Genomic DNA, 23,339 nt, shown 5'->3' with positions numbered 1-23,339 from the left:
GGAATTTTCAAACCATAGAAGCAAGAAATCAATGCCTAATACTTTACCTAGTACATGCTCTGTCAGAGCATTCCCCACCCAAACAGACACTGCCTCTCACAAGCTGCCCCAAAAAGTTCCAGACACCCAAGCACTCTTGGCAGTCTTTGCAGTGGGCTTTCCCTCTTGACTCAACTCTTCCACTACTTTAACACTGCCTTCTTGGCTTACTGAAACACCAGTAGCTCCCTCCTGTCTCAGCCCTAGATTGAGGATGCAGCCCAGCACTGTCACATATTCAGACTGAGCACCTATGGATTCCTGTATTCTGCCAGGATCGAAAGTTTAGAGGCACAAAGCCAACACACATCTCAGCCCTGCACCTCTCTCCTTTGATGCCAGAAGGGTGCCTCGTGCACAGGCCTGTCGCTGATCGATGGTCCCTGGGAGCAGTGTATACTGGGCTCTTCCTAGCTCCAGTCCCAGGGACCCACATGCATCCTCCCCTGTATCCCAAAGCTGATTACACAGCCCTGCCATGATGCCTTCATTCACTGGACTGCTCTACAAGAAGCAAGCAGGGACAGTCTCCTGGAAATGAGGGCAAACTGAGGTTTCCCTCCCCAGTGCCCCACCCCAGGAATGAGAGCCAGGTCCTGAAAATGGCGGACACTAGAAGGAGTAGCAGCTCTGCTAGAGCAAACACCTTGAGACCCGGGCATTGGCTCTGCCAAGAGAGTCACCTTCAGAAGCAGGAGGCCATGCATCAGCCTCTGCACCACCTTCTCTCTCCTGCTGAGGATCAGAGAGATGGGACCAGACAGGCGTGAAACTATACTTCACCATGAATCTATGGAGCAAAACCCCAACTGTCAAATCAGCTTGTCTGCTGCCATTTCAGATAACACAAGCACCGTCAAGCCTGGTGTGTGTGTGAGCAAAATCCTTGCCTCAGCCCCCAGGCTTTCTCTGAGGAGGCACAGACTCCATCCCAGGCATCATGGGAGACTGTGCCCAGGCAGTGCAGCCGCCAGCACTTGACTCTGCTGTAAGCAGGCAGAGCCCCTGGGTGCCTCTCATCATCGGCACCAGACCAGCACACACTGCTGGGAAGTATCATCCCACTTGCACTTCCACAGCACCGGAGCTGTTCTGACCCCATGCTGCCTTCCTGAGGAGTGTGCCATCCATCTCCAGCTGCCTGGGACACACAACCAGAAAAAAATCACACCAAAAACATTTTCAACACTGTTAACTAAGGCTATGACATCTAGCTCTTATAAACTGGAGTCAAAGCTTCAGCTAAACTTGCAAGATCTCAGGACTGCTCAACTTGGCTCTAAACTCACATCTTCGCCTCACACTACTCGTCCAGTCCTATCATTGCTCCATCAGGAAGGCTCATTCTAGCAAACTACTTTTGTTATGTGATTTTTTGTTGTTGTGCAAAACTGAAAAACAACTCTCAGTTTTAGATGTTCCTGTCTGTGAGCAGCATTCCCTCAGAACTACTGTACTGGTCAGTAATATGCACAAGGTTCTCATAAGGAATAGATTTTTGTAGCCTCAGCGAAGAGCACTGTGGTCTGAATTTCAAAATTAGTTTTGCACCTTTTAATGGAAAACAACATGGAGCAGCAGTAAAGGCAGAGAACATTGTCAAGAAAGAGGAAAACTGCAAAAGTTGCAGCAAGTCCTGTGGGTGCTGTTCTCTGACCCTGCAAGAGAAGGGACATGAGGGTACAGGGGCCAACCAGCTGGAGCAAGACCTCCAGCCTGGTCAGCAGCATTATGCTGCTGCTAATCCCAACCTGCACTAGAAAAAGCCCCTCCTTGGGAACTGCTTTAGGACAGCGTCAAAAGCAGAGAGCCAGGGCCTGGAGAAAGTCTCTGCCCAGGTACCTCAGGCCCAGTACAGTGGGGACTACATAAAAGGAAATCATGTCAGGAGCATGGTGGGAAGCAAGTGACTGCATGTGGCAGAGGCAGGTGGGGAACACTGCAGAGAGGTGCCCCTGGCCTCCACAAGCTTTTGGGGTGGCTGGGCAGCTTCCACTGATGGCGGTGCCTCCAGCCAGGCTCCTGATAACAACAGCCCAAGGGGAAAAATGCGACTTCCTCAACCACTTGCTGCTGCCTGGCTGCTCCCTGCCAGCCTCCCCCAACCTGCTAGCCCTGGCTGGTCCCCAGGCCAGGCCCATCCCAGCAATCGTGGCAGGACCATGGGGCCTGGAGCTGCTGACAAAGGGCGAGGACCCCCCCACTGGGCTGATGTCTGAAACCAGGGTCTGTAAACCCTGCTCCAGCAATGCAGGGCTGTAGCAGAAAGGAGGTGGCAGCAGGGTTTGCTTGGGCTTGAATTGCCTTCCTCCAGAGGTACGAAGAAAAGGTGGCACAGTCTATGCAGAGCTCTCCCCCTACCATGCACCCAGGCTCCTTTATTTCCTCTTGGGACACCGCTAATTGCAATCCATGCTCACACTGCTGGACCTGGTCCCTGGTGCCCCAGGCTGGAGGACTATACTGGTGAAGCATGGTGTTAACCACTCACTCTAGGGCCATAAGCTGCCAAAAGGAAGTCCTGTCCTGCTGGCTGGTTTTGAGCTGTGCCCAGTTGCCCCCATGCAGTCCTCCCACCAACCGCTCTAATAAAGACACTTAGACTCTGGAAGGGCTTTTCTGCATCCACAGAGCACGTTCAGGCCATGGTTTTGAGCCAGGCAGGTGCAAGCAGCTCCCAGTGAGGGCTGCTGCTCACTGCTAATGCCACAGACAGGTGACAGCAGCAGGAACAGCATCTGCGAGGGCTCCTGAGCCTCCATGCTGGGCTAATCCTTTGTAGGAAGTCGCCTCCTGGCTCCTCATCCTCTTTGTTGTCCACCGCAATTCAGGAGACACGTGCCCTGCCTGGCTCAGAACTCCCTGTGCCCTGGGGCCAGCAGGCAGCTGGTGCTCAGATGCCTCAAAAGGGCTACCCACAACCAGGCCAGCAGAGGGGACAGAACTTCCACTCCACACTAGGTGGGACCTAGAGGCCCTGTCCCTCTCACCCTGACCCACCTCACAAAATCTTTGCCAGTGCTGGCAGAGGACAGCTGGAGAGAAGCTGGTTTGCTGACGGGCAAGGGATAAGGTGAGCTCTGCAGTTGGTGCCCCTTTCCTTGGCTGGCTCCCGGGGACCCACCCCGGCAGGCACGCACCCACCGACCTGAGTAGAGGGGTTATCGACCACTGTAGCATCCTCTGAAAGACTCTTCTTTAAAACCATGTGCCTGGTCAATAATCACAAGGACCTGAAACATCATTTTTAGGTCATCAGGGATTTGCCCCTTTGCATATACACACAGAATCCTTACATAAGGAGTGAGAGTGCAGCTACAATCCCTTTATGCAGAAGTGAATTCAGCAAGAAAAAGGGAAAGCAAATAGGATGTAACCACATAAAAGGAAACTGAGTCAGGCCAGTGGTGAGAGATCCTTGCAGGACCTAGGCAAGAGGGCTAGGCTGTTTCACAGCCTGCAAGATGAAGAGCAGGCATGATCACACCATGCACCCCTGAACTACATAGAATCATAGAGTATCTCAAAAGCTGGAAGGGACCCTTAAGTATCATCGAGTCCAACTCCCTGCTCCTCGCAGGACTACCAGTTTAAAAAAATTATCATAATTCAGAAAAAAATAGGCTTATTCTACAATATGGTAGTTAAATGATTTGCCTCAAGCTGATATTACTGTGCATTTTTAACTGTTGTTATTAACAACTCGTGGAAAACACATTTTCTGTATTCCATTCCTTTCACTTTTCCTTTAATTTCACTCAGACGAGACAATGAAAGTAGTGTGCCTTACGGTTCAATCGCTTTCCACTTTCTGGTTCCCTTTCACTAACATGATACCTTTTGCTTCTGTGCGCGGATCTGTCGCGTCTCAGCCCTTCCAGTCCCACAGTCTGGGCAGAGGAAAGCAAGGCAGGAGCGTCTGGAGGCCAGGTGGAGCAGAGGCGCCTGGACCCACACCAACAAGGAACCCAGGCACCACCGGTGGAGGAAGCTGAGCACTGGGCTGCAGAGGTTTTCTTCCAGAGCAGCTCCTCCGGAGCCCACGGGGACGGCCCCTGGGTGCTCGCATAAGGGCGGCGCAATGGTCAGCAATGGGGGGGACCCCACATGCTGCCTGTGACCGGCTCTCCAGGGCCACAACCCCACAGCACCCCGGCATGGCTGCAAGCCCTCCCATTCCTCCCTGTGCCACGCTGTAACGCGCTGCAGGGGAGCACGGCCACAGCGCGGCAGAGCCAGGTGTCCCCATCGTCCCCTGCCGGGCCCCCAGCTCGCCCTGTCACTCCTGACCATGCCTGCGGCCGAGAGGCTGGTTATGGACACCTTGACCCCAGGGAAAGGGCCACCTTTCTGGGGTGCCACCACGGGGCCAAGGCAGGCCTGGCACCAGACTCCTCTCTCCTCAGGGCTGAGCCAGGAGGGAAGCTGGGCCGGGCCTCCAGGCCCTGCAGCCTTTGGCCCCCGGGGGAGGGCTGGGGACCCACCTCCCCACTGGAACGGCACCGGCACCCGCAGGCCCTGGAGCCACCTTTGTCCCCAGCACCACACGGCTGCCAGAGGAGGTTTCCTCCTGCCTCTCCCCTGCCTGCCCGTGCCTCCCTGGCCGGCGGTAGGTGCTCTCTGGGGACAAGGTGGGGGCCGGGGCAGCCAGCTCTGCCCCGGTTCCCCGGGAAGAGAACGTGGGGCAGAGCTGGCGCACAGGCAGCAGGGGAAGGCCAGGCCTAGCTGACAGGGAAAGGCGACTCTGGGAGGGAGGGAGGGAGCAAGAGCAGGGCCCGGCCGCAGCCCTGGGCCATTCTCTTCTCCCCGGTGCCTCAGGCACGGTCCAGCCCTCGCCCTGAAGCGTCAGGCCAGGCAAACACAAGCCAAGGCACGGCTCTCCTGCCCTCTCCTCGGTGCAGGCAGAGGGCCCCACTGCCCTGGCAGCCCCGGGGACAGGGGTCGGTACCTGCTTGCTGCCTTCTCCACCCACTCCTCCTGCAGCAGGGGCAGCCTGTGCTTCTGAAAAGCTGGGAGCCCTTCCCATGTTCCTGCACAGCTCTGCAGGCTGGGTCCCGCTGCTCCCTCCTGCCAGCCAGGCCTGCAGAGGAGAGCAGGGCGTCACATTGACACAACAGCCTGCATCTACAGCAGGCGCACGAAATGAGGGCGGCTTTTTCCTGACCGAGGTCTTGCCACGTTCCTGCTCTAGCCTGGGCACACTGTTCGCCACCCTACAAGGCCAGCTCTAAGTCAAGGCTCACAGTCAGGGTTAGAAGGATCACCCTGTCCCCAAGCGGTGGCCTGCGTCCTCTGGTGAGAGACCAGCAGCGTGCAGCTGCATTTCTCTTCCAGTCCCCCCCCCCATGCTAGCAGGGGCTGCCTTGCTGCCCAGCAGGTCCACAGGTCAGCCTGGATAAACTCTGAGCAGAAATGGAGACAACGAGCCAAAGCCCAGACCTGGAAAATGAGATCCACAACTTCCTGAGCCAGCTGGCAAGAAAAGGGTTCTTTGAGACCGAGTGGGACGTTGCTGCCTTTGCCATATTCTTCATCTTTGTGGGTAAGTGCATAGCTCAGCACGAGGCATGCACTAGACAGCTTCTCTTGGTGCTGGGCTTGGCAGGCAGCTGCCCTAATCTCAGAAATTTATGCAGCCCCCTGCAGCGGCACAGCCCTGGAGGAAGAATGGCAAGAGTGCAGCCACTCCATTTACATCCAGCAGACAAGGGCAGCAACAGCAGCAGGCTCAGAGGAAACATTCCCTGCGTAACCTCCTCTAGTTGCAAGACCACTTTCATAACCATGCCACCACCTTGCCTAACACTGGCACAGTTCGACCAGCCTAGGCTCACATGGTGTTTGTGGGGTTGTCACGCCCTGTGTGATGTACAGCACTTCACACAAAGTGCTGTGATGCTAACAGGGGAAAAAGGGGAGCAGACAGCCAAGAGGGTACTTGCTGAAAGACAGGGTGCTGTCAGGGAGACATAGAGGCTGATGCTGCTGTAATTGCTCACTTTTCTCCAGGGACTGTGCTTCTGCTGCTGCTCCTGGTGCTTTGCTGCTGCAACTGTGACTACCCAGAACAACGCAAGGTGATAAAACCCAGCCCGCTCACCCAAGAATGACTTGGGACACACAGGAGCTCCCAAGGCAGTATCTGTGTTGCTTGTTGAAATGGGCAGAGGGGGGAAAGGGGTAGGGGAGGAAAGCAGGCAGAGCACTAGACAGACCCTGCTCTCCCCTGCAGAGACACACTCATGTCTTAGGAGAAATACAGCCCAGCCACCAAGGGGGAGACGTTCACACAGGGAAGGTGACGGGGAAGAGAGAACAGGCTGGATGTGCTTGAGCAGGCAGAGACGTGCCCAGGACCTCTGCACTGTTCTGGGGGAGGGAAGTGGTACCTGTGCTTGAGCACGGACAAAGCATAGATACTATTTTAATTTGTGTGTTCATGCATGTGCAAACTCCTTCCTCACCTCTTTACAATGACACATCTTTTTCCAAAACAACTAGATTCCCAGAAGGAAAGTGGGCATAGATAACCTGGCAATGCAGCCCTAAACCCCCCTCTACCTCATGGCTGGACAGAATGACTCTTCCTGCTTTCTTCCCTTGGCTGCACCTACAAATCAGACTCTATCTTCACCTTGACTGTCAAGAGCTGCTCAGCCACTTCCATCCTCTACAACCTCAGTGACAGCTCTTCCTATTCTCTATATGTGCGTGGATGAATGTGAACCCCTTGCACAGTACCTGCGATGCCATCCTAGGCCAATACACCCACTTGAGTCAGTCCACCCCACAATCCCCATAAGATACAGTACCTTAATGCAGACTTTTCAGCTACAAGCCAGTGAACTCCTCAGCTACTGCAGCCAAAGTGGAGAACGGGTGCTCCCCCATGCAGAGCCAGCAGCCATGGGAACCGCCAGGGAGTGAGGGCAAGGAGAAAGCAGGAGAAACTGTTTCCCTCTAACTAGAAGCTGGAATCCTCTGCCAAGCTCACACTTGCTGATCACCAAAACATGCTGTGGAGCATCCTCACACTAAGATCCCTTCTGGGATGGCTGAATGAGAGGCCCAGCTATGCTTCTTTTCAGGGTTTTGGGCTCCAGCCCTTCCATTACAGGCTTAATTTCCAGCAGGACTGAAAGCAAAGCATAGCACTGTCCCTGGCTGTGAATATCCATTAAAAGAGGCAGCACAAGGCTCTAAAGATGCTTCAAAGCACAGCCACAGCTTCTGGGAACCTTTTTAGTCCCTGTAGAGACATTTGGAGCATGTCATTAGTGAGCCAGCTTCCTTTATGTGCTGCATCAACTTTAGAAACACTTTGCCTCACTCTTCCTAGGGGACACAAAAGCACGTGAAGATGAAACTGCTCTGTGCAAGGGAGCAGTGGCTACCTCCTCCCTATGGCCTTTGCAGAGGATGCTTGGGGCACCAAAGAGAAAGCTTGTTCTTCATCCTGAAGATTAACAATGCCTCCAATTTGAAAAGCATCATCCCCTTACCTAGCATCCTTACAGTCCCAGGTGGAGCCAGATTTTCAACTGGTATAGTCCCTCTGCTTTAGGGTGATACTCTGTGTCCTCATAGGTGATACCATGATGGGGCAGGGTGACCCTTTTTGCTGGGGCACATACAGAACAAGAAACGTCCGATTCTGTCCTGAGAACACTGACTCCAGAAGGTGGCACCCCAAAAGGCAGCCAAGCACCTACTCATGAATGGGAGTGGTGGTACATGCCCTTCAATATTTCCACCATAGCCTGAAGGCAGGATGAGGCCAGGGATGTCAGGTGCAATTCCAAGCAAGTCCTGGCAGTGGCAATACTTGAGCAGACTGGCATCAGCACACACAGATACCTGCAGTTTCAACTCCAATTCCAGGAAAAAGTGAGCTATCTTTACAAACATTTAGCCTTAGCTGAGCTCAGCAAGGAGACGGTCTTGTCTGCTCAGTGCTGAGATGCTGGGAAGAGTAGCATGGGATTCTGCTTGCTGTCTGTCACTACTCTGTGGACAATGGCAGAAATAGCTGCTCAGATTGGGATAGACTAGAGGCAGCCATAAAATAAACTTTCTTCATTACTCTCTTAGTCTGTGGTTCTGCTCTGTCATTAGCCTGTCGCAGTGCTGTTGTTGAAAGTTGCCCAGCAAATGTCTTCTCCACTTAGTTCAGGCAACTCTAATTCCTTTTCAAAGGGCATGTAGAAGCTCAGCAGCAGAGGCGCATGGATCAGTGTCTTCTGTGCTACCAGAACCAGCAGCAACTCAATTGCTAGACCCATCAAAAGCAGGCAGCCAGTGCATCTAAGCAGCAGACCTCTATCTCCTTAAGACTAAATAGATTTCCTGGGCAAAAGGGAAAAAGAAAGGTGCCACCAGGAAACGTTTTGCTCATGAGTACTACAGCTTCCCTAAAGGAAGCTAGAAAAAGAGAATAAAAACCCAGACCAGGAAAAGGCAGACAGTCTGATTATTTCATTCTGCTCCAGTCACACAGCAGCGTTCATCAGTGCATGTACCAATCAAGAGCCCTTGCAGTATTGCAGAGCAGCCCAAACTTCACGCACACCTTGGGCTGCCAAAGATTGTGGCCCACAGCACATCTGAGTTGCATCTGCAAAGGGCGAGGTGGGCTGCCCATAGCTATCCCAGCACCAACCTCACTGGGCTGAAAAGTAGAGCCCTTAGGGCCTTGTAAATTGTCTTCTGTGCTCAGAGGTTTAGTGGGGAAAAGAGATAGACTGTTAAGTCTTTTAATTGGTGGACCCTTGTTTTATCTTTCAAATCACAGGGTACCAGCCCAGGGCTTTGGGCCAGCCTCTCCTGTTGAATCCCACCTACCTTGCTGTTACCCTGTTCTTCTGTAACAGTAATCTAGGCAGTGTCCTGTAGCAGCTACCACTGCCACCTAGCAGTGCTCATGACACAGCCACCGTATATCAGAGCTGGAATCAGGACAAGTATTCCATTTTGCACACTCCTGCCCTTCAGAACCAAAGAAGACTATTTTAATCAGAAGAAAACAACACACACTGGGTTGCATGTTATATCCCTATCAGCAGGAAGCTGAGATGTAGAGGATGTAGCAACATTGATTGGACTGCACACAGTGGTGTGAATTAAAAAAGGAGCCTCCTCCACACACAGGGAGGGCTAAAGAGCACAGACAGCTCCAGCGAGGTTATTAACCATAAAAATACTCTAATCCGAAAAGCTTTTAATGGTGAGCAGTTCCACACATGCGCAACCACTTTCTAAGCAGAGAATAGTCTGGAACAGAGCAACGGTTGGTAAATGCATACTCAAGGTCATGACCGCAGCTAGTCATAAGGCTAACTAACTGGAATCGGTAATGGGTCTGCTATTGCATCAGCCCATCCAGCCCTCTCTACCTTCCACTTTTCATTGCTTACTAACAAACACATTCATCAGTCACAGCCTGATACTCATTTGTAGGCTCAGTTATTGCCTGCAACCTGTATTATTAGCATGCATTAGACCAAGCACAGCACCAAGTGTCAAGTCCTCAGACAAGGAGGCTGCAGCAGTAACAAGGCTGGCACTAACCCACTCAGGATCCCAGGGATCTCACAAAGGGACAGAAAGGGAGGTTGCAGACAAGGTAGTCCACATACGCTCAGAGCAGAGGTCTATGCAGGGGAAAAAACCAAACCAAAACAGAGCAACATCCCTATCTCTAGTCTCCATCCTTGGAGCTATTCAAAAGCCATCTGGACGTGGTCCTGAGAGACCAGCTTTGGGTGGCCCTGCTTGAGCAGGGGAACTGGACCAGATGGACTCCAGAGGTCCCCTTCCAACATCAACCATTCTGTGATCTCTTTCTTTTGAGCACAGCACTCTGGAGAGCACTTGGAAAACACCAGGATCCTGGTGTTTACCAACCATGCTGTCAAGATAGGCTCCAACGGCCCTGACGTTTTGTAGGGACCTTGGTGAGCCTGCAGTCTTCACTTCAGCACATGTGTAGGCTCCTGGGTAAGGTACTCCAGTGAGGAAAGGCACCAGAAACACAGGCGGGACAGGGCTAGTTGGAGCCAAGCAGGAGACAGGTGATGCTTCCACATAACTTAACTGCCAGCTCCATGAGCAAACCCAACCCAGCCTCAGTACCTACAGCCTCTTCCAAACATTACCATCAAGGGAAATTTGGAAAAGTGCTTCAGGTAGTACTTGGGTGTCAGACGGCACTGAGCTGAGGCTACACAAACCAGGCCCAGCCTTCAAGGAACTGCCCAGAGACCGCTACTGTCCTCCCAGTAAGGCAAACCATAATCCAGCATGCATAACTAAGAACAGCCACTCACTTGTAAGAGAGCACATAATCTTTGATACTCTTTTATTCTCAGCACTGACAGCCCATAGGAGCATGGCAGGTCTGAGGATCTTTATTTCACAGTTATCAATGGCTAGAGGGATGAGTTACATACTGTAGCATCCATAGGTAGGCAGCAAATCAAAGTAACAACGTAGTACTCACTTTGGGTTTAATGACAGGATGTGAGACTGCACAGTTGTGCTCAAGGTACCGAGGCAGCTCCAAAGGCTGGCAGTGAAAACAAGATACTAAACCTGGAAAAAACCAATTGGCCCAACTAGGGCTTCAGAAAAAAAAAAAAATTTATTATCACATTGATGCCAGGGAAAAAAAAGAGTTCAAACAGCAGCAAGTAAGAATATCCCCAAAGGGGAATCAATAACGTGGGCATGGACAGAACAGATAGGAAAGGGAGAAGCTCAGGGCTAGTTATAACCACAGCTGGACCAGATCACAACATATTTCACTACATGGAGCAACATGCCCTACACTTTTTGTGGTGTGTTAAATTAGTCTGTCTTCATCCCTTCCCAGCCAGCTCACAGTCCAGCAGTTAGTTACAGCACTGTGTGCAAATACAGTTAGTGAGAGTAGTCCACAACTCTCCATGCCTTGTAATGGACTAGTGTAACTCATCACAGGCTTGGAAAGTGTAAGCCACACAAAGCACACAAGAACAAAGACAGGTGGAAGCTTTCACCAACCACACAGCATTGCTTGGTGCCCTGCTTATGCAGCAGTCCCAGACAAGCCTACTGAAATTGTGTCTCTGAATACACTGACCCTACCCTACAGAGGGCCACATGGTAGCGAACCACAGCGCTCCTCAGGCTGACCTGGACTCAGCTGGCACGTTGAAAACAAAAAGAGAGACACTGGAAGTACTGTAAGGTCTTGGACACTCCACAGAGAATTAATATGGCCTGTAGTTCCAGTAACTGGAGAAAACAGATATCTGGAAAGCAAGAAGAAAAGAAGGTAAGTTCCTGTATCCCTTGGGCCATAGAAGAAAGAGCATATAATATGTGTGTGAAGATTGAGCTGTACAGCATTAAACACTCCACCACTGCACTGCACAAGGGCAGATTTGCTGCTATTGTCACTGAAGAGGCTTGGAGCACAAAGTTACTTGCTCAAGGCGGCAGCCAGGTGCAGAGCTGGAACTGAATGCTGGTCTACTGCAATCTATTTCGCTGAAGTCTCCATACCTCTTCTCCAGTACCCTGGCATTTCCTCACATCCAGCTCGTGACTGAGAGCACAAAAGTGTCTACCTCCTCCTCTCCATCAGGTCACTAGTTCAGCAAAGACTTCTGCCACACTACTACACTTATCCCAGATGGCTGTCTGCTAGGCAGTGCAGCCAGCTCCCTTGCTCCAAAACATTGACTCATCCCTTGTTTTCAGTTTATACGTAAGTTGTACAGAATAACACCACATCAGATTTTTAGGAGATCTGATGTCCTCTCAAAATCCAGAGTTAAAAACAAAGGCCCTTCTCTAAGGCCATTACCTTATCCTTCAGTTGCTGGCAAAGCTGCAGTGAAACTGTGAAGAAGACAAGGGCATCATTTAACCATGGTACAACACATTCCACTTTATGGACATGGCTGACTTCATACCGCTGGTTGCCAAACTCACTGGAGTGGGGGAAAAAAAAAAGAGCACAGCTTCACACACAACAGCACAGAATACAAAACTCAACTGTCCTCCATTCTCACAGAAGAGATCATTATGATTTCTATTGCATTTAAAACAGCACCTAGTAAAGTTATACAATGCAAACTCTTAGTCTACCTCTGATTAGCTTCAGAGTTAAGCTAAATCTAATAGGTAGAAACTTCACCACTTTTCAGAGAGGCGCAAAGGCGGGACATGCAGATGGCAATGCCAATAACCTAATGTTCATTTTGGCTGACAACTCTCATCTCTAGACAAACTCATGGCACTGCATGGGTGGGCTGTATCCTGAAAAGTCACATCTTTGGGCCTTTATGACCAAGTCATTAAAGAAACACTATTATGGGCACCTGTGCATTCACAGCCACAGTTAAGTGGCTCAGTCCAGCTTCTCCACTTAACAGATGCTACAATCAAAATGTGTACAGCCATTTGGATCTCATCCTCAGCATACACCTACACCTGTTACACAGCCCTTGTAGTGACTGTACTTACAACATGGCTCCAGGGTTGTGTAAAATGGATCCTCCAGCAGGCTTGAAGTTCTAGAGGAGAAAGAAAAAGCCATTAGGATTTTGACACAGTAAACAAACTACTTAGAAGGAGGATGTTTAAGGTTTGCACTTTTAATAGCCTGACATCAAGAAATGCCTATCCTGTATCTGCCTGAATACTCCATTCATATGGAATCTATGTCATTTGATCCCTTCCTGCTCCTTCATGAAAAAAATTCTACACAGCAGCTCAGTCCAACTTGGCTCCAAATTTTAGCACCACAAAAATAAGATGAGGATATCAGGAAGAAAAACAAAAAATAGATTTTGGGAAAAATATCCTTGTGGAAGGACTGCATTTCATAAAGTATAAGAGTTTAATTCTGTTTTCAAAGGATATCAAGCTGACCTGAATGCAACAGGAGAAGCAGAAACATATCCATCAAAACTCCATCTAGAAAACCCAAGATAGCTACTTTGATGTAAACTGGATTAATACAATTATGCCCTTCCAAAATTACGCAAAATTATCAAACTATATTGTATGATAAAGCATTACTTGGCAAAAATAGTTAATGGCTTTCTCGAGAGCACTGGTATTTTCTTCTGTGCTATGTGGCCATGCCCCAAATTAGATTTAGAGCCAGTGTTCTGTCTGCAGCAGACTAAACACAGACACTTAACACCAGCTACGGTCATTTCTGCATTATCTTATGCATATAACATTGCACTACATAGTAGTGTGATCTCCTCCTCACAGTGCAAGGCAGGGAGAGGTAAATAAACAAGGCTCAAGAGATAGCAGGCGTCACCTTGGTTGTGCTGGGCTGCAGCACATGGAGTTGGTAGACAGTCAGGCACAGCTTATTCAGGTTAATATAGAAATTCACAAGGATGTCTGGAGGCAGAGCAGGGGTGAACATTTTCTGGTGAGAAAATAAGTAGTTTCTTTGTCAGTGGAAGGACCATTATTTCTAATGGTGGCAAATCACTACATTTTTCTAAGCCATACATTTTTCTAAGCCATACATTTTTCTAAGCCATACATTTTTCTAAGCAATTACCCCATAGCGAGAGGGACATTAGAAAAGAAACAAAGACTGAGCAGCTTGCAGGCAATGGTTCTTCCTCTTGCTGCACTTGATCAAATGGTGCATTGCACGATGGTGACAAAAGAGGATGGAGCAGTGTTCACAAGGGCAAATCATCCCTGGACAAGATTCCTGGGCAGAGAACAGAACTTACCCTCTGAGAACCAGAGTCTTTATGCCCAAGTCATCTGCTTTCCCACAGGAAGATACAGAGCACCCCAAAACGCTCAGGGTTTGCACCTACTTCAGCTCTCTCTTTCGGCCTCAGGAGACACTTCAGAAATCCACTTCCACCAGGATGTAGCACAATATCCTAACTGTTGCATGCTGCCAGACTGTATGGAGATCTAGACCACCACATACTTACAGTGAGACCACTGGAGGCAATCTCTGGTAGAGTCAAAGTGGCTGGAGTGGTAAGCCGATTTCGGGCTCTTGAGAGCTGTAACATCACAGCATCCATAAGCTACAAGATAACGTACAGTACGCTGCTGAGTGGCAATCCCTGGACAGCTCTGGATAGTGTGCTGCAGCATCCTACAGCCTTTTGCAGGTGTTACAACACTCCAACCCCCACCACCCCTCCCTCACCCTTCCAGGGATTCAGGGACTTACTGGGAAGGGGTGGCTCCCACATAAATGCAGTTTAACTGTTACCACCATCATAGACACTTGTGAGACAGGCCAGGAGTTTTTATTACCAGAGACTGAAGAGAGAACAGCTATTCATTAGAGGAGTAAGAAGAGAACATGAGATCAATTACTGATGCCCCAGAAGTATTGACAAACTCATCATCAGCTCTGCTGAAGAGCAGGCATTAGGGAAAACAACAAGCTGTTTTCTAGTTGTCCCCATTCCCACATCACAGGTACAACAGCTGGTGAATGAGACCCCCTGTTCATAACTATCTATGAGCTAGGGCACTAGAGAAAAGAACCAGCTCATTGAGTCCAATCCTGCCAGAAACCACAGTTCAGAGGCTCTATGCGGGCAGACTTCCTTTTCCAGAAAAAACTGGGAAGCAACATATGTCTGTTATAGAGCCCATGACTGCTAAGATGAAGGCATTTTCTATTATGACTAATTTCTCCCCCCTACTTCCACCTGAAAGTAAAAAGGAAATAGTTTCATTACCTAGCTTCTTCCTATTAGCAGCCCTTGCCAATGTGGAGACTTAAAAGGTTTAGCTTTCTCATGTTCAATATTGTGATGGATTCTAATGAGTAAGTTGAAACAATAGTGGCTTCAGAGAGCGTTTCCAAGCAGAGGGCTGGGCTTTACTGTCATGCAGCAGCTGGTCTGTATCAGACTGCATCAACTACTGCTTGCAAGTGAGAAGTCACTTTCAAATCGTCAGTAAATCATGACTACTAACTGTAATCTCTTGTTTGCTGATGACTGCCTCATTTCTTCTCTTGCCAAAAGCACTGACAGGGAAGAGCATGAGCTGAGTAACCACATCAACCAAAAAAGATCAAGGGAGATGCTCCCAGAACATCACTGCTGTGCAACAGGGCACCGACTGCTCAGATTACCATTCACCATGATGTACCACCCTGTTACTGATGCTAAACTGGTATAGATTCATATCAAATATGAGGTCACATGGATACTCCTTGACACAGGTACATATGGTTACAACTGGAGAATCCATTTCCAGTAAGAGACTCAAGGCTGTAATGTGCATTAACTGTGTTTAAAACAACAAACGGAGGGAAGAAAAATGCATTTTCCTACCTAAATAGAGAGGGCTTTCTCCTCACCTTGAGAACTTCCGAGCCTGTTTTGAACTGGTAGTTTACGTCTCTGTTCATAAGCAGGTAAATGGCTTGGTTAACATGGTTTCTAGCATCCTGGATCTGCAAAGGTACAAATGCAACTCTATTAAAGAAACACTCTCTATAATACACACTAGGAAGTAGAGGTTTCCCTGATTATCTCATTGGCCCTAAGAAAATGGTGACTTCTCAAATGTTAAGGCCATTTCTCTCTGAGTACCAGACACTCGCTAACACAAATCTACCATTGCTGCCCAGATGCATTATTGGGTTCTTCACTCAAGGACTGGAGATGCAGAACAGTCTGATAGCTACAACCTGGATTGTCAATAAAAATATTGCTGCTGCCCTGAAGGAAGAGTGACATCAGGCACTCTCATGCTGGGAGGGCGCTGATCATGACTGTTCAGGTAGGAATCCTCACTGTTGATGGTATACGGCAGTCAGGTCTACAACACGAATAATGATTTCTTCCTTAGGAACTATTAGAACTAAAACCAATGATATAAATTACATCAATAGCAGCAGTGAGCAGCAAACATTGATTCCTAATATAGTGTCTCTGGCAATTTTCCAGAGTCCTTCTAAACTATAATTGTTGGGGTTGACAGTTATCTCCAGCATCAAGAAGCTGCCATTGTGCTGCTTGTGTGGAACTTGACCAGACTCAGGACACAGCTGGCTTGTCTCAGGCAAGACCGCTTGCAGCCAGGAGACAATTATCAAAGCGAGGTCAATAGGTGTATCCCAGTGTTTTCATGGGAGCAAGGACAAAGCAGAGGAAGAAGAAAATGGCCCTCAGAGAAAGTGACTTGTGTTCAGTTCCAGGCAGCAGCAGGAAAATTGTAAAAAAGCAAAGGGGTAAATCAGAGGGTGCAATAAACAGAAAAGGTAAGCAGGGAAGCCTGTATGAGAGGTGGCTGCTGGGAGATGGATAACACAGCTTGGGATATTTGTAGTTCAATACATCTACACTGCTCCCCAGCAATCCCAAATCCCAGCTCAGCCTTGTAGAGGCCTCCCTGGCATAGATCTGGACACTGGTTCCTTCTCATCCGGAGCTCAGGGATCACAGAATAGCCCTGCTCTTAGAAAACACAAGGCACTGGAGGCTACAGAGAGAAGAGAGATATGATAAAGTCCACTGTCAGACTGCAGAGAGATTCTGCAGGTACTTGGGCTATGGCATCTCCAAACATCACCACTTCCAGCCTTTACATCTCCCAGATGCTTTCAAGCAAGCTAAGTTACCCTGGCAGTGTTACCCAGTCCCACAATGCCAATCCCGTTATTATGAGGACTTGCTTCATTCCTATTCCCCCTTGATTTTGCTCTGTTTTCTAATCAAGTTCTTTGAAACTTGCGTGCCTGCACTTGTGTTCCTCAAAAATGTCCCTATAGTACAATTTCTTACCGATGACTTTACTTTGCATAGAGAAACAAAACTCCAGCTGGCACCACTCACTAAGGGAAGAAACTCACAATACCTTGAGATACTCATTTTTAATTCAGACAGGACAAAGATCTCCACATAATCACTGTAAATGCTTCTGCACAGGGTCCTTTAGGCACTCACATTCCACATCTGAACATTAGAACACAAATCTCTTGCAAGTAAATAAAGGTGTTTTCCATAAAAGCTGGTAAAAGCCTATCAACCAGGCAGCAGTAGAAAACAGCCACAAAATAGGATGCACCGCTGAGTGTTAACACAAAAACTTTCTTGCCTTGTTGCGAGGCATAAACAAACTCAGTCAAGTTTGGCGTTAACATCTCAAGTACACAATTTTCTAGATTTCTACAAAGTTACTGGGTAGAGCTTTCACTCCGCTGCCAAAGCGGCCACTGGAAACTGCACTCAATACCAAATGCGCTGATCACCTAGAAAAAGCTGAGCCATGACATAGTGAAGCACATGGAATACATCTTTCTCCAACCTACTCAGCTATGACAAAGTAACTGTGAGAAACTATGTCTTCAAGATCAGGCACTAGATCAGGTCCTGAAACCAGGTATTTCAGAGCAAAATGTTGGGAAAGAGACTGAATGTTCCGGACAGCCAAATCCCTTTTAACTCCTTAACGGAGGGAACTTGGCTATGCTACAAGAGCACAATGTGATGGGATTTGTTCAGCATAAAGAAATGCTTCCATAAGAGAATGAAAGCAAGCTACAAAAAGCCTCTGAAGTTGCTCTTTGCCCTGCTAGCCTGGGTTTTACAAGCAGACACAAGGCCAGTACTGCACAGGCACCCTAGGCACTCCTTTTAAAGGATTATGACTGCTATGCAGACAGCCTTCAGCTCGCTGGTGTTTCAGGAACAAGCAGAATCCACCTCTCTCTCCTAACACCATAACTGCATTTAACTGCATCTGTTTCCTCCTTTAGCTTTTACCAGTGGAGCTAATGTGGGATGGACATAACCTTCTCTCTCAGAAAGCGAGTGGCTACAGCTACTGCTTGGAGGGCGCAGATGCTACAGAGGGGTAGGCATCTAAAGTACCTGCTGCAATTTCCACTGCTTGTCTTCCCGAAATGCGAAGTGCAGGAGCTGATTATTTCTGGGCATTTTCAGATTAACGTCCTTGAAGAAGGAAACAAACACATGAGAGCAAGCAGAACACGGAGACTGCCAGTCCCACTCCATTCTGTCTCCCAGACCATCTCGGCAAGCTGCTTTCAGCAGTCCTGGCGTGGCCAGAACTTCAGTCCTCCTACAGGAACGTGTTAATACAAAGGATAAATTGAAAGGCATTTAGTGAATTGAGATCCAGGCAAGACACATGACCTCATCTCAGAAGTCCCCCAGGGAAATTTGATCTTGCACAACAAAGGCATTAAAGGCAAGGAATCCCCATGAAAATCGACTCCACCACTCACCGCAGAGAGTGGCGGGGGCGGGTGTTAGATGCTGGATGTTGACAAATTTTAACAGTTGCTGAAACATTAAGGATTTAAGGCCTACTAAGGAAGACTGATAAAGCATAATAAGGATGACCTCTCCCTTGAGGTCATCAAAGTGCAATAAGGATGACTCCCACCCCTTGATGGTAGTACAAAGCAAGAAGCAGCAGCACGGCTAGTACTCACAGCTTGACACAGGGCATCTCCCTGCAGCGTCAACACACCTTTCACCTGGTCTGTGCTGGAATGAGAAGAAAGAGCTGGGCAACACAAGTCACAGGAGGCAAGAGACACCTACTGAAACTGCCAACCCAACACCATCCCTCCCTGTATCATGAAGCTAGCCCAGTTTCCTTCCTTCCAAGGGTCAGCTGGGGGATGCAGATGAACACACACTTTCAAGTCCTCCGCTCTTGGCCTGCAGCCAGCTGCTGTCATATTCTTCAGGAGCCACCTCACCCTAACTGCCCTGACTAAAATGTTACTTTCATTTCTGATCCCATGCTTATTTCATGTATTACTTATCAACAATTTGGTTGCTGTTACAAACAGCTCTAGCAGGCACAAACACAAGATATTAGATTAATTACTGACATTGGAATGCTAGGTGGTTTATATGGGAGTTGAAAGCTACACACGCACCCATACCCCACCCTGTCCGTCCCCCCCCCCGCTCAAGAAAAAAAACCTAAACAAACAAAAAACCCCCACCCCCCAAACCCTTTAAAAGGTCCTGCAAGATGGCTCACACCAACAGTGGGGGAAGACTGAAGCACCTAGGCCTTCAAGAACTCAGTTTAGCCATACCTTACATTTTAATACACTAGGCAGAGACTCTTTAGATCAACGCTTTTTAAGACCCACCTTGCAACAACAATGAATGAAAACCAGAATCAATGCAACCTTCAAGCCCAATACAGAATCATTGCACGTTCTATACAATGCTCACCATGCTGTTACTAAGGTCTACTACTTTGCAACAAGCTTGCGATCTCTGCCAGAGTGCAGCTATTCAGACCAAGGCCTATGCTGGAGATCAAAAAATGGACAGCTATTTCAGAACTGCACTTCAATAGCACCTTCTGCACAGGTCTCAGTTTGCTCTGTGTAAAGTCGATTTTTCATTGCTATTTTGGCGAGACTAGGACAAAGGTTAAAATTTTCCCACAGTTAGAGTCAGAAACTGAGCCAAGAGCAGAATTCAGGACTTGTAACTGCAACTCCCTGTGCCCAGAATCAGAAAAATGCCCCTTGGCAAAACTGCGGACAGCAGCACACTGATGCAACGCACCAGCAAGTGGTTGGGAATCAACGACTATATTATCGGTATCAGTAGGGAACAGCACAAGTCTGGCTAAGGCGGCCCCTGGAACATGGCTACAGCCCATTATGTTAACCTGCCATGAGAGTTTGTCTGTTTGTTTTCCTCACGGCCAAATCTCCTGTTTAAGAAAACCCCTTCACCCTGGGGGTGCTGTAGAGACTTTGCCGCGGACGCTCGAGGAACAGCGACCTTGGCTACAGAGGGAAGCCCCCGGCACAAACACAGGCACTGCCGGCAGCCCCCACCGGCGCGGCGCGGCAGAGCAGCAGCCGCCCACTGACCGCCACGACCACTTACCCCGATGTGCTCAGCACAAAGTTCTCCTGCTTGACAGCTCCTCCTGAGCCGCTGGCGGGCAGGGTGAACCGCTGAGAGGCCTCCTGCCCAGGAGAGGACACAGTGAGTGCTGGAGCGTCCACTTGGTCCCAGCCCATCACAAGCCAGGAACAAAGACAAGGCAAGAGCAGAAACGCAGACTTCAGCAAGTGGCTGAACGTGGAGCGGTCACCTTGAAAGCCTCCCACAACCCGCCTAGCAGAGGACATGGATTTTCCTTCACCCTGCTGCAGGAGAGACGCAGCCCAGGAGAAGGCTCAGTGTGCGCAGCTCATGGCAAAAGGCGTTGGAAATCCCACGCTCCAGCTCCGCGCCCCAGAGCCGGGCAAGGCGGCCAGTGCCCAGCTGGCCAGGGTCGCCAAGCCGTCTGCAGCAGGAGCGACGCTCTGCACAGCCCAGCCCTGCATATCCTTGGGTGCCCTGGCATTGCCTCTTTCTCAGCGTGCTCTCGCTTCCCCGGGCTGCACAGCGCAAGTGCCGCTGGTCCTTTACCCATGTGGGAAGTCTGGAGTGAAAAATCAGCCCTCCTGACTGGTTACACTGGCTGGAGACTGTCCTTTAATCACACTTCACCCTTAAAACTATAACAAATTCTTCAAAACAGATACTATTTATACAGATACCGCAGGTTAGTCACCTGCTTCTGAGCCACGTCCTGGCTCAGCACTACGGCACTCCTACCTCCATGTTTTTGCCCCTGCTCTTGCATCACCCACTAACCCCCACCGAAACCTCAGAGCGCTAAGGGGCTGGGCCTGTTGAAAACTAACCTAGCAGGAGAGCAGTGAACTCTCGTGCACACAATCCCCTTTGGCCAGTTCACCACATGGCTGCCTGGAAAGAGCTGAACCCGGCAGCCCACGCTCAGGCTGGCGAAAGGTGCTGCAGGCCTGCTTCAGCTGAACACTTCATGCCTCGGAGAAGGGCAGGTACCAGCAGAAAAGTGGGTATATCGAGGGAAGGATGGTTTTGAATGAGGAGAGTGCATGCTACTAATTACTGCACAAGTAGTAGCTTGTCAGCTAAAGGCTATGGTGCTCGTTTCCACCATCACGTGACAGAGTTACAGGCAGATATAGATTCTCTGTTCCAGAAAATATTCACATCTCGGGCAAATGCCTGCAGACAGGTGTGGCTGCCTCCACATGCCATTTCAAAGCAGCTCTCTCAGCAAAGAGGGTCAAGAACAGAGCAATCTAAGGGACATCAGCTTTACTGTGAGTCCTCGAGACCAGAGGGCAAGCAAACACTTGGGACAGCACTGGACATGCATGATGGACCTTTCTGTGCACCCTCTACCAAGAATTTTTTCCTCCAGGGGAAATCTACCACCATTCCTCACGTGGGAGAGCAAACAAACCCACAGCACAGAAAACAGATGAAGCAAATTAACCTTACCTTCAAAATATCCTGCAGCTGTTTCAAAACAGCATGGACCTCTTCTTGTAAAAGCCATTTAAATTCTTCTTCCTACGTTGTGGAAAGATAGCAGTAGAATCATTAGAAGTCAAACACTAGAAATAAATCTGTCAGGCACATATGAAAATTATCTAAGTTCTAAGTATACTGCTATGTCCATGCTGTTTAAATCACATGCTAGTAGGAGAAGAAAAAGACTTCTTCCCAATTTCTTGAAAGGCCTTACTCTCCACTTCTCCGCCCCAGCCAAATGAATTTCCTCATTCTTGTTTTGACTTTGTTTAACAAAGCAGCATTCATACAAGTCACTGTATCAATAATCAGAGAATTAGGAAAGAACAGGCAGCACGGGATGTGAATTTCGGAGCAAAGGACAGATCTTGCTGCTTCAAATTCTGGGGCATCTTTTTAAGCTGCTGGGGTGGGCTGACCTTGGCTGGCTGGCTGCCAGACACCCACCCAGCCTCTCCCACTACCCTCCTCAACAGGATCGGGGGAGGAAACAAGATGAAAAGCTTGTGGGTGGAGATAAAGACAGGGAGATCCCTTACCATTTACCATCGCGGGCAAAACAGACTCAACTTGTGGACAAATTTGTTGCCAATTAGATGGTGAGAAACAAAAACAAAACCTAAAATCCTCCCCCCCCCCCCCCAGTGGCATTTTATGAAGCAACAGCAGCCTAAAAACAAAGCTAAACTGAAAAGTGGGTGGGGGGAAAGAAAGGCTGAGGACCCCCAGTCACTTGGGCAAATTCAGTAACAAGCAAGTTCAGATCTGACGACACACCGCCTCAGGCCTCAATCAGTTGTCTGCTACAGAGAAGCCTGTACAAAGCAGATCCTCAAACTACAGCCAAGCATTTCTGTCAAATCACAAGACCCCAAGCAGAGGATCATCAGAGAAGTGGGGACAGAAGCAAGCAAGGGACAAAGCAGAGATTGACACTTGCTACCTTGTAAGAAAGGAGACATTTTCCATAATGGAAGTACTGGAAGGGAATGAATTGAGCACGTTACCCACAGAAAAATTGGAAAGGTGTGGTCAACTCAGAAATTTATGCCTGTGGTTTCTCTGCTAGACAGTTCTTGATCACCGTGAGAAACACAAAATAACTACTCGCTGATGTGTCATCGCCTTATGCAACAGTTATCTCAACAAAGAGTAGGACAAGGACAGTTTTGTTTCAACAAACATTCACCCAAAGCAGGTACACACAGCAAACCTAGATAGGAGTCTGTTATCTGTACCAGTGTGGGTACAGGACCACTAACTTTCACCATTTAATTCTGTTTTGGGTTTCTGGGCATCATACCGACGTACTGGATTCCTTGCTCTTTTGTTCTCTGTAACACTCGCTCCCCTCCAGGTTCCCAAAGGAACAGAAATCACGTAGGTACAGCAGATGCCTTTAGTGCCTCCACCACCCCACTGTTCCCACGCAGACGTTTCTACTTCAAATCATCATTGGTGTCTTTCATCCCCCTAGTGACAGCAAAAGATCTCCCCCCACCCTGTATTAATTTCACACTAAGACAAGTGCGTTCACCATGTCTGTGCACTACGCATCTGTATTTTTGAGGAATGCTAGTCATATCACTCCAAATCGCACGACCTTTAGAAAAATGTGGTTTCCACACATGGCTCTCCACCTTGCCTGGATGCATCTCTAAAATTCCCCCCCCGGATAGGAAGTTTTCCCTGCTTCTCGCAGCTCACGTGCCCGGAGATGTCTGCAGCGTCAGCTGGTCTACGCCCTTCCCACCTTTACCAAGTCAACAAGGCTGCTTTGACGTGCCCGCCTGCCATTTGCTAGGTCTGCTCTTCCATCAAGCAGCGTGTTGGACCGACTATGAAAAACTCAAGGTCACCTAACCCATTTCACTGTTTACCGTAAGCAGGACCGCCGCCGGCGCGGACCTGCCTCCGGCCTCACCG

The 23,339-nt window shown here is 49.1% G+C and overlaps 1 protein-coding gene across 4 annotated transcripts in view; it reads right to left on the bottom strand.

Moving 5' to 3' along the window:
* Positions 1 to 23,339, bottom strand: part of ROGDI (rogdi homolog (Drosophila)) — a 49,768-nt gene that overhangs the window by 21,894 nt on the left and 4,535 nt on the right. The window contains exons 2-13 of one of the 4 annotated variants that reach the window (XR_774407.1): positions 21,381 to 21,452; positions 19,944 to 20,026; positions 18,509 to 18,563; positions 17,922 to 18,002; positions 15,404 to 15,499; positions 14,007 to 14,105; positions 13,361 to 13,474; positions 12,550 to 12,599; positions 11,888 to 12,014; positions 11,080 to 11,330; positions 10,538 to 10,658; positions 9,748 to 10,084 (exon numbers count right to left, since the gene is read on the bottom strand). Coding sequence is in view for 1 of the 4 variants with exons in the window: in XM_010568572.1 (XP_010566874.1) it covers positions 11,289 to 11,330; positions 11,888 to 12,014; positions 12,550 to 12,599; positions 13,361 to 13,474; positions 14,007 to 14,105; positions 15,404 to 15,499; positions 17,922 to 18,002; positions 18,509 to 18,563; positions 19,944 to 20,026; positions 21,381 to 21,452 (819 nt within the window). In the remaining 3 variants the exon portion in view is untranslated. Of the gene's footprint in view, positions 1 to 9,747; positions 10,085 to 10,537; positions 10,659 to 10,927; positions 11,331 to 11,887; positions 12,015 to 12,549; positions 12,600 to 13,360; positions 13,475 to 14,006; positions 14,106 to 15,403; positions 15,500 to 17,921; positions 18,003 to 18,508; positions 18,564 to 19,943; positions 20,027 to 21,380; positions 21,453 to 23,339 lie in introns of those variants that run through there. The other 3 variants (XR_774409.1, XR_774408.1, XM_010568572.1) reach the window with 3 other exon arrangements.

Source organism: Haliaeetus leucocephalus, unplaced genomic scaffold (assembly GCF_000737465.1).
Source record: "Haliaeetus leucocephalus isolate CR32 unplaced genomic scaffold, Haliaeetus_leucocephalus-4.0 Scaffold250, whole genome shotgun sequence".
NCBI classification, from domain to species: Eukaryota; Metazoa; Chordata; class Aves; order Accipitriformes; family Accipitridae; genus Haliaeetus; species Haliaeetus leucocephalus.
Note: the sequence above shows the minus strand (reverse complement) of the source record. Positions and strands in the feature narration are given on the sequence as shown.